Source organism: Cervus elaphus, chromosome 17, assembly GCF_910594005.1.
Source record: "Cervus elaphus chromosome 17, mCerEla1.1, whole genome shotgun sequence".
Taxonomy (NCBI): Eukaryota; Metazoa; Chordata; class Mammalia; order Artiodactyla; family Cervidae; genus Cervus; species Cervus elaphus.
Window position 1 is genome coordinate 55,957,812 of NC_057831.1, and position 17,868 is coordinate 55,975,679.

The 17,868-nt window shown below is 44.3% G+C and overlaps 1 protein-coding gene across 1 annotated transcript in view; it reads right to left on the bottom strand.

Moving 5' to 3' along the window:
- The window catches only part of RELL1 (RELT like 1), a 75,739-nt gene that overhangs the window by 9,027 nt on the left and 48,844 nt on the right, over positions 1–17,868 (bottom strand). The window contains exons 4-6 of the mRNA XM_043871022.1: positions 14,213–14,270; positions 11,443–11,679; positions 7,041–7,179 (exon numbers count right to left, since the gene is read on the bottom strand). Of these exons, the coding sequence (XP_043726957.1) occupies positions 7,041–7,179; positions 11,443–11,679; positions 14,213–14,270 (434 nt within the window). The remainder of the gene's footprint in view (positions 1–7,040; positions 7,180–11,442; positions 11,680–14,212; positions 14,271–17,868) is intronic.

Consider the following 17,868-nt stretch of genomic DNA (forward strand, 5'->3'; position numbering starts at 1 on the left):
TGGGATTGGTCTTTCATATAAGAACAACACAAGCACCAAAGAAAGTATTGCATTTACTCTTTAGATATGTATCCCGCCATTTCTAAATCAGCCAGGTGGTCCTATCCATGGCTATTTGAGTGTAGTTTCTGTCTACAAATACCAAGGAACCAACTGAAGGGGCTTCCATCAAATCTGAGATCCTTTGGCTTTAAAAAAAATATGTATTTTGCCCTGAAAAAAATACAAGCTATAGAGAGAAAAATTAACTCATGGTACCTAAAGTTTATCAGGCTTCCCAGATGGCACTAATGCTAAGAATCCGCCTGCCAGTGCAGAAGACATAAGAGATGTGGGCTCGATCCCTGGGTCTGGAAGATCCCCTGGAGGAGGGCAGGGCAACCCACTCCAGTATTCTTTCTTGGAGAATCCCATGGACAGAGGAGCCTGGCAGACTACAGTCTATAGGGTCAAAAAGAGTCGGACACAACTGAAGCGACTTAGCATGCATGCATGCGCCTAAAGTTTTTTTCACCATCCTTTCCTTCCCTGGAAGGTTAACAAAAAGCCACGCTGAAGACAGCAAATAAAGCAACACACCCTCAGGAAAGGCCCCCATGGGGACTGCCACTGCACTGCCTGTCACAGGAGTTCAAAAGCAAAACGGAGAAAAGGAAGGCCTTCCCTCACTGTGAGAGTAGGAAATGAAAGCCCTGAAGGTCAGGAGAGCTGACCTTGTGCCTGGCCGTGGTCCTGAGAGGAAGGGAGCATCATCCCTGAGACAGTCTTGGCAAAAAGGAGACTTTTATCCATGAGCAGAGCCCCAGCCACGCAGCAGCACAGTTAAATACAGATAATTCAGTCCACACTACCTCTTCATATAACCCCTCCTCTGATCTATCTAATAAAAAAAAATTTAAGTTACAACACTTTTCAATTGCCTTGTTACTAATTCTGATTCCGCCTCCAGTAAGCGGGCTATGGTTATTTCTAAGCCCCTCTTAACACAAACAAGAAAATAGCCCAAATTCCTAAGGGATTTGCCAAGTATCTGTTTCTGAGACGTCATCAGAGTCCAAAACCCTAATGTTCTTAAGAAGTAAAAAGGGAGTCACAGTATCCAAAAGCGATGCTTGAGGAATGAGCTAATGAATAACGAAGACCCCTGAGAGTGGGCTGGAAATTACTGATAACAGTGAATAGCGAGTTAATACTAACTCTGTGCCAAGGCCTGATTAAAGAACTGGACATACACAGTATGTCATTCATGTCCAACACCCCACCCCACCCCACGTTAAAGATGAAGAACTGAGGATTGGAGGGGTTAAGTAACTTGCTGAAAATAATTGGTAGTTAGTGGCCCAGTTAAACTTAAACCTAAGCAGTTTAGGGACTTCACTGGGGGTCTGGTGGTTAAGAATCCATCTGCCGATGCAGGGGACACAGGTTCGATCCCTGGTCTGGGCACTAGGATCCTACATGTCTCAGGACAACTAAGCCCACGCACTGCCATTACTGAAGCCCTCGAACCCTGGAGCCAATGCTCTTTAAAAAGAGAAGCCACTGCAATGACGAGCTGGGCTCACTGCAACCAGAGGAAGCCCGTGCGCTGCAACACAGCGCCTGTGCAGCAGAAAATAAAATGATCAAAAAGTAAAAATAAAAAAATTTAAAGCTTAAAAAAAAAGAATTCTTAAAACAAACAATGCCCCCGCCCCTCCCCCACCTCAGAAACACCTAAGCAGTTTAAAACTCAGCTGTCCGTTTTGGTTTTTTTTTTTCCTCTTGGCAGCACCACTCGGCTTGTGGGATCCCCTTAGGGCCCCAACCAGGGATCGAACATGGGCCCTCAGCAATGAGTCTGTGATGCCCTAACCACTGGACCACAGGGAAATTCTTAAAACCCAGCCTTTAATCACTAAGCTAAAGGACTGAAATAAGAATTAATAGAATAGCTCCAGTAACAAAAAAAACTTGAAACAAAAAGATATCTAATACAATTTTTGTTTTCCTAAAAAATATTGTTCTGTAAGCTTACCCAATCAATGTTTTCAATAAGGTACTACCATAAATTGGAAAAAAAAAAGGGGGGGGGGGGGGGTAGATACTTCAGAAACATGTGCTGGAGAATGCTTACAACAGCATCGCTTTTAAAAAGCAAAAGACCAATGATAATGAAGACAAAGCAGTGGCATTTGGAGGCTGAAAGCAATTTGATTTATTTAACTTTGAAGAACAAAAGCTTATTCTTCTAAGAAGAAATAAAAACACATTTTCTGTGGAAAAAAGAAACCATTTTAACTGCATTGCCAAAATAAATCAGGCAGAGGGCAAATCAGATCCAGCTACAAAAAAGAACTCAGGCCAAGGAAACAGAGGAAAAAATGCCGAACAGCAGATTTTATTTTTTAAAAATAGAAGGAAAATGCCAATAAAAATTACTTTAAAAGAAAAAATAAAATAAAAAGAGAAGGAGAGGGAGAGAAATCCTAAATCCAGTTTGTGGTATCAGCCACTGGATTTTTTTTTTTTAAAGAAGGAATCCTAACCACTGGGTAGATGTGCATTTGCATTCAAATATTTGGATCAGTCTTACATTAAAACAGTATCCCCAGGTGGCTTAGACAGTAAAGAATCTGCCTGCAATATGGGAGACCTGGGTTTGATCCCTGGGTTGAGAAGATCCCCTGAAGAAGGAAATGGCAACCCAATCCAGTTTAAAACAAGGCATTTCTGTAAAACAGCATGGCCAAAAAATCCAAATTTAAACAAAAATATTTTTCAGAAAAAAATACAGCTCTAAAAACTGTATCAGACCATGTAAAGATACATAACACTCCTGTCTTACTGTATTAGCTACATTCCACTGCAGATCTTTTGATTCAGCTCAGAACCAGCTCAGAACTCTGCCATCTGAGTCCAGAAGGAAAAACTTCCAAATTTCTCTAGCTGGAAAATCTAGTCCTATTAAATAGCTATCCCATGGAGAATGAGAAATAATAAGAAACCAAGCAAGAAAAATTTTCATGAATACATAAATATTTTTAAGTGTCAATGAATATTCCCTTCCCTCCTTTCTTAGAGTCCATTCTCTGTTGGGCTCACCAGACATCCTTACTCAGCAAGTCCCAATCCCAGTAGACTCTAATCCCAGGACCTGATTTTCCCAGACCTGGCTGAGTGGTGATGTCTGGGACTCCAGGAGCCAGACTGCCTGGGTTGGACCCTAAACTCTACCACATTCTTACTGCTAACTTGAAACAAGTTGCTTCAACCCTCTGTGCTTAACCTGGCACCTCCCTACTACTCCTTCCAAAGCACACCAGGTACATAGTAGATACTCAACACACAGCACGTATTATAAATAAATTAGTCCCGTGGGCATTCATGACACTATTCTACTTTTGAGTCTCTTTGAAATTTTCCAAAATAAATATTATTTTTTTATTCCAAAATTAATTAAAAAGTCGAAGGCTCAGAAAACACACCCCTTTCTAAGGTCACTCATGTGCTTGTTGATCCTTTGGCCAGCATAACACCACCGGGAGCCAATGACATGCCAGACACTCTCCTGGCACTTGCATTCAATTGATAAATTCAATATCCTACTTCACATTCAAGAAAACCAAGAATAAGAGCAGTGAAGGACAATTTCTAAGCAGCAAAGCTAGGATGAAAGCCCAGGTCTCCTAATCAAATTCAATGCTCTTTCACAAAATCCTGGTAGATGATTGGATGTTTTGCAGAGAGTATCGAATTTTAAACCAGTGAGATGTGGTCAGGATTTCAGATGACTGGGTCAAATCCAGATACAGACAGAATTTGGACCAAGAACACTAGTTGAGCAAGCCTAATTCTTTTAACCTTCCCAGATCCTAAGTGCCTCTCTCTGGGCAGTAGTGGCCAAAACCAGCCACGGCACATTAGCAAGGCTGTAATCCGGCTGGGCCGGACCAAGGATCACCTTGCACTTCCTGCCTGAGGGCGAACAGTGTCTTCTTACCCATGGTCTGCTCCATCCCTCAACACACTGCCAGGCTGATGACTCATATGCAGAACTGTCTTTACAAATCATGCTTTCTTTGCAGCTGAACTGGCTGGTCTTCCTCACCTGAGACTTGAATAGCCACTTACTTCTCTTCCCAAAAGGCAACCCCTCACGCTTTCTTCAGAATGTTCCTCTAACTGACCAAAATCACTCAGAATTCCAGTTCCAATATCTGAGGTACCATCCATCTACTCTGTCGGTAACACTTTCTGCAACAATGGAAATGTCCCGTATCTACATTGTCCAATACGGCACACCCTAGCCGTCTATGGCTACTGAACACTTAAAATGTGGCTAGTGCAACTGTAGAACTAAACTTTTTATTTTAATTAATCTAAATTTAAGTAGCCATAGATGTCCAGGGACTACCATATTAGACCACCAGGTTCTAGATCATTGGTGGAAATGTTCTGCATTCATGGGTCTTCAGCGGCCCCTTCATGAGCACCCCAGGATGGCAGAAGAGTGTGGCTGGTCTTCCAGTCACAGACCTCGGTTCAAATCAGCTCCTCCTTCCAGCTATGTGACCCACACCATGTATATAACTTACCCTTTGGACGCACTGGTTTCCTCATCTATAAAGCAGGGATAAAAGTATTCATCCCATTAGGAAATGTTTATAATAGTGACATGTAAGATATATCTCAGTACAATGTCCAGAAGACTAGAACTCTGAACTGACATCAGTTGCTTTTATTATTATCTTCATCATCCACTTCCTCTTCCTAAATACTGGTTCCCTTCCCAAGGCACGAGTAACTGACTAAAAAGGAACCCTGCTTTTAAGAAAGCCCCTATTGGGCTTCTCAACTCACCGGGAGGGGCCCGATCTTCCCAAGGGCAAGAAAGCAAGAGCTAGTGCTGGAAAGCTACGCGAACCCCTATGTCTTAAGGAATTCAGGAGCACAGTTCCTCCGGATGACTTCTGGATCATCCCCAACCCCTCTGAGCCTGGGCAGGTTATCAGAGAAGCTCCACTCAAAAGCCACTTCTCCCTCGACGCAGCCACACTGACCACAAGTGAATTCACTTATAATAACCAGTAGCACTGAGTGAGCATTTCCTATCCGCCAGGCCCTGGGCTTCCTGCGTCAGTTCCCTCCTATCTTCCTGCCATCCCTCGAGGCAGGCAGCATCATTTTTACTTTCCAGTGAGGAAAGTGAGGCACAAAAAGCCCAAGCACCTTGCCCAGGCCGCAGTGCTAGTGAGTGGTAAACGGGGACTTGACCCTGGCCGCCTGACTCCAAGGTTCAAGCTCAAGCTTGCTATTTCCCTGTAGCTTCTAGGACCCTGCCTCCCGCTCCTCGGTAAGTGGAGCCTCTCCTGCCGTAACACGCAGGCTCTGATGGTTCCACTGGGGACGGTCACTCCTGAGTCCTCACACCCTTCCTTTTATATACAATAAAAACACGAAAGGGATGGGCAGGCCTCAAGCCAGAACAGAAAGCAAAGAGGAAGATAAAAGCTAAGCCAATATCAAATTAGCAGAGGCTTTTTTTTTAAAGTAATATCTTCCAATGTTAAAATAGCCAAACTAAGAAGCATTCACTTTTGCTTTTAAATTGCTTCAAAATATCTGATGGAAAGAGTAATATTTCTACTGCAGATATTTTAGAACTGTGAGGCATCAAAGAAAACTAGTTTCTCAAAGAAAAAAGCATTGCAGTGCTTGCTCCAGTCTTTATCAAATCACTGTTAACCTAGAAGTGACGACAAGATTATGTGTCATTTGGCCTGAATGGTTCTTAAAAGGATTTCTACCAAGCTGCCAACATGTAAAAGTCTGTGGTGATTTCACATGTAAAAACTCCTAGATTTCCCCCTTTTTTTTTTTTCGGTAGAACTTTCTTTTTTTTTTTTTTTTCATTTATTTTTATTAGTTGGAGGCTAATTACTTTACAATATTATAGTGGTTTTTGCCAAACATTGACATGAATCAGCCATGGAGTTACATGTATTCCCCATCCCGATCCCCCCTCCCACCACCCTCTCCACCCGATTCCTCTGGGTCTTCCCAGTGCACCAGGCCCGAGCACTTGTCTCATGCATCCCACCTGGGCTGGTGATCTGTTTCACTATAGATAATATACATGCTGTTCTCTCGAAACGTCCCACCCTCGCCTTCTCCCACAGAGTCCAAAAGTCTGTTCTGTACATCTGTGTCTCTTTTTCTGTTTTGCATATAGGGTTGTTGTTACCATCTTTCTAAATTCCATATATATGTGTCAGTATGCTGTAATGTTCTTTATCTTTCTGGCTTACTTCACTCTGTATAATAGGCTCCCGTTTCATCCATCTCATTAGAACTGATTCAAATGAATTCTTTTTAACGGCTGAGTAATATTCCATGGTGTATATGTACCACAGCTTCCTTATCCATTCATCTGCTGATGGGCATCTAGGTTGCTTCCATGTCCTGGCTATTATAAACAGTGCTGTGATGAACATTGGGGTGCACGTGTCTCTTTCGGATCTGGTTTCCTCAGTGTGTATGCCCAGAAGTGATATTGCATATGGCAGTTCTATTTCCAGTTTTTTAAGAAATCTCCACACTGTTTTCCATAGCGACTGTACTAGTTTGCATTCCCACCAACAGAGTAAGAGGGTTCCCTTTTCTCCACACCCTCTCCAGCATTTATTGCTTGTAGCCTTTGGGTAGCAGCCATCCTGACTGGCGTGTAATGGTACCCCCCTCTTTTTTGGCAAAGATATAGCCACGCTAAGTGCCTCCCGCCGTGTGGGCAGGGAAGCCCTGTAGATGGGGCATGTGATCTCCAGTTTGCCACAATCTCCACCGCTCCACATTGCCTTGTAAGTAATCCTCCCTCCTCATCGCCACCCCACCGAGGCACCTGTGTTGATGGGCTCTTCACACAAAGCTCTGGGCAGAGGAGTGATGGTGTTCTGTCCCCCAGAGCCCTACCAGCTCCACCCCTGTGTCCTTGGGATGCTCTGGAACCTTCTCCCCGCCCTGGACCACCCCGCCCCCAGGCCGCCACAACTCCGGCTTACCTGCTGTTCCGTCTCGCTCTGCTGTCTCTTCACAGGCGTCCCCGGCACCTCCCCGTTGACGCTGTCGGTCCCGCTAACCGACATCAAACTTCTCCGCTCCTTCTGATTGGACTTGGGTTCCACCTTCGTAACTCTAAACCTGAGCGGGTGGAGCGGCGGGGGGGAGGGGCGGGAGAGGAAATGTGATGGGTTTTGCTTTTCCACTGAACAAGAATCCTGAATGAACTAAAAAATCTACCTGGAGGATCCCAAAACAAACGCAGCCAAAAGTCAGGACAGCAGTGAAAATCACCATATTCATGTGTGCACACGGCTACATATAATAAGATAACCAACAAGAGCCTACTATATAGCACAGGGAACTATACTCAATATTTTGTAACAACCTACAAGGGCAAAGAATCTGAAAAAGAATATATATGTGTGTGTGTGTGTGTGTGTGTGTGTGTAATAAAAACCGAATCACTGTGTTGTACACCTGAAACTAATATGACATTTTAAATAAAAAAAAATTAAAAAAAAAAAAAAAGAAATGACCATATACAACAGGAGGGACCGTCCCACAGAACGAGGTCCCCGTTCCCCGCCAAACCTCTCAGCTGCTATTCACTCAACACGTCACAGACTCTGCTACACGGTTTACAGAGCATGTGAAAACGCAGTAAGAAACACGGGCACTCAAATATGAAACAGCCTCAGAGCTGCGGTTTCTAACAAGGACCTGAGCATTTACATCAGTTGTTACCACAGAGACTGGATAAAAGCCTGACTAGTATGGAAATCAGATGTTCACTAGGCAGTTACCTTCCTCAAATTCTTCCTGGCAGAATGTCTATCCCTACACACGGCCCCAGTCACACGTTTATCTGCATCAGTCAGAGGCAGGGTTTCTGTGTATGCTTGGGTTTTGTCTGTTTTTTTTTTTTTTAAGCAAATTTGGGCTTTCATTAAGAGTTAAGGAATTTGAGAGAAATTTTCCTTAAGAATTAAAAGAGAAGGAAAATTTATTCAATTGGACTACTTTTCTCATCTATCACCATCAATACCCTTAAGTCTTTTCTAAGTCTCTAGTCCTGGTCTTCATTTCCCTCATAACCATCTAAAATAAACTCTCCTTCTTTGTCCAAAATGAGCTCACCCACCAGAAGGAGGAGGGAGATGCCGCGGAAGTGAAAGGAGGATTAGGAAAAAAGTTGTCACCACAAACCTAGGAAGTCAAACTCCTAAGACTCTCGTGAAGCAACATATGCTGAAAAGCAGCCTGTACTCATTCAACATTCATAGTATTTATTCTATTAATGCCTCCAAGGCACAGAGTTGGATGCAGGGCATTTTTTATTGGAGTATAATTACTTTACAGTGTTTGTGCTAGGATCTGGAGCATTTAAAAAAGCCATGTTGAATCTGAGTAGAAAGTTTCAGCAGATTTTTTTTTAAAGCAAACAAAATACACTTTGTCCAAACAACTTGCAGGTTCTCACCCCACTCTACATTCATAAGTTCCCATGACTCTGTTCTGAATAAAACAGCACGGTCACGAGTTGCACTGTTTTGCTCTAAGTGGCAAAGAGCCATGCTGTCTTCTCCTGCTTGCCTGTGCAACACACGGTAAAACTCATTGAAATTCAAACGATAAAATAATAATAACAGACAACAATCCCTTCTTTCTAATTTTCATTTTATACTGTAGCATAGCTGATTATCAATGCTGTGAGTTCCAGGTGTAGAGCAGAGTGATTCAGTTACACATGCACATGTATCCATTCTTCAGACTCTTCTCCCCCTTCGGTTACTACATAATATTGAGCAGAGTTCCCTATGTGTACGGTAGGTCCTTCTGGTTAATCAGAGCCAACAATTCTTGAGTGTCTAATCATCGACAAAGACTGAATTAAGATCTTTAACATGAGTCCCCTTGTTTAGTCTTCACAGACACCCAATGAGGTGTGACTGTCATTCCGTTTTACAGAGGGGGGATACTGAGGCACAGGGAGAAGGAACAGTGTGTCGTGATGCCAGGACCCAAATGAGGGCGAGTTGGTGAGTCGAGGCTACTCCCCCTAGAGTCATCGGCAGAGAAAGCAGGACCACGTGAGGCAGCAGTCAGCGTTTGCTCAGGGCTCCCCAGTCTGGCGGCAGCAGGCTTACCCTCCACCGCTGCCTTCACCCTTGCAGCATTAGCCATGCATTTCCTGTGGGACTCTCAAAATCCCCCAGAAATGCTGTGTGTGTGTGTGCACGCTTGGTCACTTAGTCAGGTCCGATTCTGTGCGACCCCATGGACTGCAGCCCTCCAGGCTCCTCTGTCCATGGCAATTCTCCAGGCAAGAATACTGGAGGAGGTTGCCATGCCCTCCTCCAGGGCATCTTCCCAGCCCAGGGATCAAATCCAGGTCTCCCGCATTGCGGGCAGATTCTTTACCATCTGAGCTACCAGGGAAGCTCACTCCGTATCATCAAATTCCTGCCTGGTTTTTCAGACCGTAAAGAAACTGCCTGCAATGCGGGAGACCTGCATTTCCTCCCTGGGTCAGGAAGATCTCCTGGAGAAGGGAATGGCCACCCAGTATTCGCCAGTATTCTTGCCTGGGAAATCCCATGGACAGAGGCACGTGACGGGCTGTAGTCCATGAGGTCACAAAGAGTCAAACACAGCTAAGTGACTAACACACACACATTGTCAAACTGATTCATCACCCCCAAAGACCTCTGAGTCACATACAGGTCACCAGTAATGGAACTTTAAGACAGGGGAACCGGGACACAGAGGAGGTGAACTAAAGAAAGCAGTCCCAGGAACCCACATGACCTGACATGGCAGAGACTGGACCAGCTCCTTCTCTTGCCTTCTTCCCAGCACATGGCTGGACGACATTTCCCACCTCCCTGGGCATGAGGTGTGGCCGAGTGATTGAACGCCAGTCAGAGGAAAGTGAGCAAGAATGAAAGGTGCCACTGCAGGCCCAGCCCACTAAAACCTTTTGTGAACAATCCTCTGAGGACTTTCTCCTGCTAGCAAACCTGGCAGAGGCACCAGATGGAAAGGCCCCGGGGCTCTGGATGACCGCTCCAAGAGCCACCACCAATCTGATCTCCACGAGCGACATGAACTCCTGTACGGAGTGGAGATTCTTTATCTATTAGAGAAAGTGTGATACTGTCACTTGACCAGGCCAAGGGCTGCCCGGAGTTGATAAAACATTATTTCTGGGTGTGTCTGAGGGCATTTGCAGAAGGCTTTGCAGACGACATTAGCGTTTGAATTGGTGGACTGAGTAAAGATCATCTTCCCCACTGCAAATGAGAATCATCCAAACCCTCAAAGGCCTGAATAGAACAAAATGGCAAAGGAAGACTGAATTTGCTGTTTTTCTTTGAGCTGACACATCACTCTTCTTTTGCCATCAGACACGAGCATTCCAGGTTCCTAGGCCTTCAGACTGGGACCAGGACTAACACCATTAGCTTGCCTGGTTCTTGGACCTTTGGGCTTGGACTGAATTACCACCAGCCCTTCTGGTTCTTCAGACTGCAGACAGAAGGTCACGGGACTTCTTGGCCTCCGTGATCATGTGCTAATTCCCATAATAAATCTCTTCTCATACGTATGTATGTGTGTGTGCATATATATATAATATGGTGGAGGTGGTTTAGTTGCTAAAGTCATGTCCAACTCTTGGCGACACCATGGATTATAGCCTGCCAGACTCCTCTGTCCATGGGATTTCCCAGGCAAGAATACTAGAATGGGTTGCCATTTCCTCGTCCAGGGGATCTTTCAGATCCAGGAATCAAACCCACACCTCCCGCACTGGCAGGAGATTCTTTACCTGAGCCACCAGGAAGCATAACATAGAATCTTATTGACCATGTTTACATATGCATGCACGCTCAGCTGCTTCAGTCATGTCCAACTCTTTGCAACCCTGTGAACTGTGGCCCGCCAGGCTCTCCTGTCCTTGGGATTCTCCAGGCAAGAATACTGGAGTGGGTTGCCCTGCCCTGCTCCAGGGGATTTTCCCGGCCCAGGGATTGAACCCATGTCTCTTACACCTCCTGCATTGGCAGGTGGGTTCTTTACCACTAGCGCCACTCTGGGAAGCACACACATACACACACACACAAAATACATACAGAATCTTATTGATTACTGGAAAACCCTAGTACAGCAAGTAATTCATTTGTTACCTTAATCAATACATCTCACATCTGATATCACAATAGCCACCTCTTAGAATTCTTCTTCTGTTGGAAAAATGTGGGATTCAGACCAGAAAACATCACAGAAGCCAAGAGACAGGATCAAGCCAGGCTCGGGAGAATACACGCTACATTTAATAGGTGTACAACTCCACACAGCAGGGTGGCCGTGTCACACAACCCCAAGCCTCCCAGGACTCACCTGCCCACAGAGAGGACGGTGACCTCTCCTTGGCGCCTCGGGCGGCCCTCTCTGGACTTGTTGGTGGGTTTTATGAAGTGCCACCGCTTGTGCCTACAGCGATGGCACACATCCTGCTCGATGGGACCCCCCACTGTGTGCAGATGGTGGCCGCAGATGTGCTTCCCTGGGGTGCCCCCCGGTGACAGGGGCCCGGGGCTCACCGGCGGGCTCCCCGGAGTGCTGGGCGTCACTGGGCTAAGACAGGAAGAAAAAAGGAAAAGGGTACTTAGAAGAAATAGCTACGCCATTCGCTCCCTCTGCAATGTAAGAAAGGTTTAAAGCAAAAGAAAAAATACCTCTTCCAATTACACAAATGGGCTTTGTGGACTGATCTCAGGCAGCAGGTACTCAGCTTTTGAGACTATATAATGACAGCTCATTGTGAACAGTAATGATGTGATTTGTCACTTCTAGTTAACTGTTTGGAAATAAACCACTGCTTTTTAATGAAGATGCACTGTTTGTCTTTGAAGTACAAAGTTTCTTTCCTTGTATGGCTGATCTCCCTTCTCATACAATCTAATTTCATGCAAACTAATATCTCATACTTACCCAAGTGCCTCCTAGATCTCTAAGCAAAGAGAGGCGCTGAATATATATATACCCTGGAGGAAAGAGAAACTTAAATTCCAGTCAAATCACTGGATGACTTAAGAAAGAATATTTGATCCAGTCTGATTATTGGGTCAAAGGAAGAAAGCTCTTAGGCCAAGATATCAAAAGTGATGCTCAAAAGAGATGTTGATAATAATAAAAACCTAACACTTAGCATTCTAAGCATTCGATCTTTACAAAACCTCTAAATCGGAACTATTTAAAAACAACACTGAGCCTCAGAGTGGTTAAGCAAGGTCAAGGTCACACAGCTAATAAGGGATGGCTCTGAGATCCAAATCTAGAAAGACTAAATCTGAAACCATGATCTTAACCATCATGTTACAGTGCTTCAGAAACACGGGAGACGACTTTGATAACCTAGAAGAAACCCAGCCAGACCATCCAAAGTATAAAAAGCCCAAGTCTAAAGGTTAGATGCTGGCTGCTTTCAAAAGGCACGTGTCAAGCCTCTGGTCCTCTAGAAAAGGAGGAGTTAAGACACGATAGGGCTGGCCTGACCAGGAATCTGAGCTCTGACGTGGTATAGGTGGGTGTGAGTGTGGGTGTGGGCCGGTCAGCATGTCACAGCAGAGCCTGACTCCTGAGACCAGGCCAAGAGTCCCAAAGGCACATGGAGGTCTCATGATAGCATCAGCCAGCCTTCATGCTACAGATAACCAGCCCACTCGTCCATTTCAAAAGGAGCATGCATAATTGAAGAGAAAGTCTCAAAGACCCCAAACAGCCAAAAGTTTCCTGGCTTTCATTAAGGATACTTTTTAGGTTGTTAAAACACACAGCTGCAGCTTTCTGGGGTAAAACAACGTTAATACCACATATTAGGAGGTTGAATTGAAAGTTTAACAACCTTCATTCAAGAAACATTTATCAAAAGAAAAAAAAAAGAAACAATTATCTATACCCACTGTGCACAAAACCCAATGATGGGGACTTTAGGATGCTCTCAGATGACTGAGATGACACGGTCCTTCGATGAGGAGCCCGTGTTCAGGGCTGGAATGTGGGGAGACCCACAGCCCATAAGTCTCTATGAACTACACCACCGGGGCTCCCAACACTGGCCTTCCTGAACTGAGTCACCTCACTGAAACGCAGATCTAACGTGGCCAGTTTCACAAACACGTATGAAACAGCTAAGATGTGCTGCGTGCACAACCAGCAGAATAAGCAGGAAAAGGTCCAAACCCCTTGCCAGGTCACTCAGACCCAATTTGCTTCCTTGGTCCTTCCTGCTTCTGTCCACAGCACACCCTCAGGCCACCCGAGACTGAACCTTCCGGGGCATCCCACACTTTCCCTCTCCTGGGCCTTTGGTCCTGAGCTCTCTCTCCCCACAAGCTTCCCCTACTTCTTGTTTCTACTCCCTATTAGGCTGAGTCCTCCTTGGCAAGGATGTGTGAAGGCCCATCTCCAGCATCATGCCCAGCACACAGCAGGCACTCAATAAATGCTCTCTGAAGCATGAAAGACAACACAGAAATAGAGTTGCCTGTGATTATAATTACGACCGACTGTGAAGCTCAACAACCATAATCTAAAACAAACATCCCTACCCTAATACAAAAATAGAACTTAGCAGGTGCTCCCAAACCAGCCCAGTTTTTCATTTAAGCATAATTGTTCATGGAGGTCTTTCAATGCCCGAGATATTCTGTATTTCTTATGACGTTCCAGTTAGGTTGGTAGGGCGGTTACCCCCAGTTTGTAGATAATGGAACTTGGGCTCAGAGTGGTCAGTTAACTTACCCGAGAAGAGGGGAGCCATAGGTGGTGCAGGGAAGACAATTTAGGTGCCCGATTCCAGGGCATCCTCCTCCCATCATGGTTTGCTAACCCAGAGGTTCTCAACCAGGGGCGACTTCATCCCCAAGGGACACAGGCAGTGCCAGGAGACAATGTGGGGTGTCACACCCCAGGAGAAAGGGACCATGGCATCCATTCACTGGAGGCCAGGCATGCTGTTAAACTTCCTACAAGGCACAGGACAGTCCCCCACGGCAAAGAATTCTCTGGCTCACGTATCAATAAGGACAAAGCAGAGAAACCTGCTCCAGCAGATAATTGAAAAAAAAAAAAAAAGGCCTCATAAAATCAGAGGGAAAGCACTCACCTTTCAGGATCACACACGCTGTTATCTGCTACCATTGCCGCTAAAACATCAACATTTGCTAAAGAAAAAAAAATTAAAATGGAATGAATCAGATGAGTGATCATAGAATTAGCATATTAGAAAAACTGTTGGAAAAACACCTAATTGAGTTTCTTCAATTCACAGATGAGGCCTTCGGGCCCTGGAGAAGTCAGGGCCTTTTCCCAAGGAAAGTCCAGATATGGCTCCATCTGCAGATCATTTTCAACTCGCAGGAAGTTAGTGAGAGTGACAGAGGATCTACGCAAAGGAAAGCAGATCTACCACAAAGCTCTGCTTCCTGTACATTGTCAGCAATACAACATAGAGATTTCTTTCTCCTCTTCTCAAACCAAGGGGAAACTGAATTTGACTCACTCTGCTAAATACATCGTGAAATGCATGACTGGAGACCTGTATTCTAATAACTTACATGTGCTCAAATAATGAGCCCTAAATTCTGGATGCCCCATGTAATATCAAGTCTATGGGCTTCCCTGATGGCTCAGTGGTAAAGAATCCGCCTGCAGCGCCCACAGGAGACTCAGGTTTGATCCCTGGGTCAGGAAGATCTCCTGCAGAAGGAAATGGCAACCCTCTCCAGTATTCTTCCCTGGAAAATCCCATGGATGGAGGAGCTTGGGGGGCTATAGTTCACGGGGTCGCAGAGTCTGATCATTGGACACGCCTGATCAGAGCGCAGTAACAGCACCAAGTCTATCCCACACAGCGCTGGGGATGAGAAACGGTTAGTTTCTCAGGCGGGCCATTTGGCTTAGCTCTGCTTAAGGACCATACAAGACCTGAACTCTAGCCAGGTATCTTAAAATTTCAAATGCTGGTCAGGGTCACATGCGTGAGTGCTAAGTCGCTTCAGTCGTGTCCGACTCTGTGCAACCCTATGGACTGAAGTCTGCCAGTCTCCTCTGTCTGTGGGGATTCTCCAGGCCATAATACTAGGGAGGTGTTGTGCCCTCCTCCAAGTAATCTTCCTGACTGAATCCCAGGTTTCTTATGTCTCCTGCATTGGAAGGCGGGTCCCTTACCACTAGTGCTTACCTAAGAAGTTCACTGGTTACACACATCAGTTATCTAATATGGACTGAGCTAAATTCGACTTCTAATGTTATTTTTTTAAAAAACCCAAATTTGTAGGTGGAGCCTAAGCTGTCAACTAAAGCAAACTGAATCTCAGCTTCTTGGGGGCCTACCCCGCCACCGTACACAGACACACGTTACTTCATTTTTTGTAGGGTGTCAAGTCTTAAGAAGAAAAGATGGAACGGAATGGTCAAGCTCCTCTTGGGTATCTCCCGGCAAGGCCAGATGCTATGACTGACTCTTGACCCCTTTCCATTGACTTTTAAAAAAATATTTCTTTATTTTTGACTGTGCTAGGTCCTTGTTGCTCCCTGGGCTCTTCTCTAGTTGTGGCAAGCAGGGACCACTCTCTAGCTGCAGCGCATGGGCTTCTCCCTGCAGTGGCTTCTCTCGTTGAGGAGCAAGGGCTCCAGGCACATGGGCTTCAGTAGTTGGAGCTCCCAGTCCCTGGTGCACAGGCTTGGTAGTCGTGCCGCACCGGCTTAGTCGATCCATGGCCTGTGGGATCTTCCTGGATCAGGGATCGAACCCACGTCTCCTGCATTGGCAGGCAGACTCTTTAACACTGAGCCACCAGGGAAACCTCCCCACTGATTTTTAAAGTGCTGTTCTCAGTACTAACCACAAGTTCTCTAGACATAAAACAATTTTTAAAAAAAAATAACTATTTACTATGTGAGCTAACACCAACATTTAATATTCAACAATCTCGAAATTCGAAGAGAAGGAAAATTAACTCCAGTCTCAACACTGCTGCTTTTAAGTCAACAGTTAAAGATAGATCTAGTGTTCTGCCACTTTTTTCATGACTGCTCCACCTAGAAGCTTCTTTTTGACATTTTTTTCCTAATTCATCCTCCCATAAAACTATAATACTGAAGATAAACAATTGTTTATGTATTATGTGCATATCTGTTTTTTACATATAAAGTAGTAGGGGATTTTTGGCCCCCACAATCCAATATTATCCCCTTCACAACCCTTGCAAATGCATAGGATTTTTGAAGAAATACTAAAGGAACACACCATCATTTTCAAAAAGAAATAATTTCTTTGCCTTTCACAACTATCTGTGAAAATGCACAAATACATTTCCAAATACAAGTTTTGATATAAAAAGACTCTTATCATTACAAAAAAAAGGCACTGAAATGGATCAGTAGTGTCTTCTCCCACAGGACAAAAAAAGGCATGTTACCCTTCTAAGTCAAATTTAAATATAATTTAATCATTTCCCTTGAACTAATACTAAGAATTCCAAAAAATATTCTCTTTCAGATAAAGTGTTTAGGAAATACACAATAATTTGCCAGTTGACATTTATATTATGCCATCTTTTACTAAACTTCAAAACTATTAACAAGAAGGGGGGGGGGGAATAACAACTAAAAAAAGAAATGGAAACAAAGATAACACTAATAGCATTCACTTATAAAGATGAGCTTTTCAAAAAGTTTATATAGTTACCTGAGAAAATTAATCACCTGCAAAATGAGGACCTCTGTTAGAAACATCAAATTATAAAATGCTTCCAGGAAGACAATTAAAATATATTAAAAGCATTACTTTTTTTTAGGCTTGTGTTGTTTCTGATATATTCATATATCCCTGTACTTCACCCTTATTTCTTAGAAACAATAGTAAACAACCCCTTTGTTTGCTATGAACAATGACTTAAGAGTAGGCTCAAGTTTTTATGCAAATAACATGCATACTCATGTAGGATCAAAACATGCACAGACGCACTCATGTAGACCCTTGTCTCTAGGCTATCACCCAGTCTACACCAGGGAGTAAATCTCAGTGAACTATCCCTTGTGAACCTTTTTGGTTTCCTGTGATGAGAAAACCCTAACATAACACCACCATTAGCACATAAACACATGCTTTAATTTGGTTATAAAATTACCATAAAAAAGCAAAACCCAGTTAAGTTCTATTAAATATACATATCCTTGTGGTTACTCATAACTTCAATAAGCTCCAAGAGATGGTTTCCCCTACACCTTTTTAAATAAAATTTATTTATTTGGCCACGTTGGGATCTTTGTTGCATCTTGTGGGAATCTTTCTTTATGGTGCCCAGGCCCAGTAGTTGCACACGGGCTTGGTTGCTCCGCAGCATGAGGGATCTTAGCTCCCTGACCCAGGATCGAACCTGCATCCTCTCCATTGGGAGGCTAATTCTTAACCACTGGACCACCAGGGAAGCCCCCTCCCCTACACTTGTCAACATTCTGTCCAACTCTACTTCCTTTCATGGGCGTCCAAAGGATGGGAGGAGTCAGTTACAGGGCAAGCAAAACCTGTCAAGAACAGGGGAAATTTTCTAGTGGGCAGTCATTTCCAGACACTGTTTCCTCTCTTTCCTGAACTTCTGCCTGATAATATGCATAGAGTAGTCAAAATCAGCCCTGCTTTCTCCCCCACCATTATCCTCTTTAAAGTTTTTCCTTACATTCAAGGCAAGATCCTGGTATGTGCCAGCCACTGTCAAAAAGCTTTGTAGACCTCCCATGTTTGATTCACTTGAATAG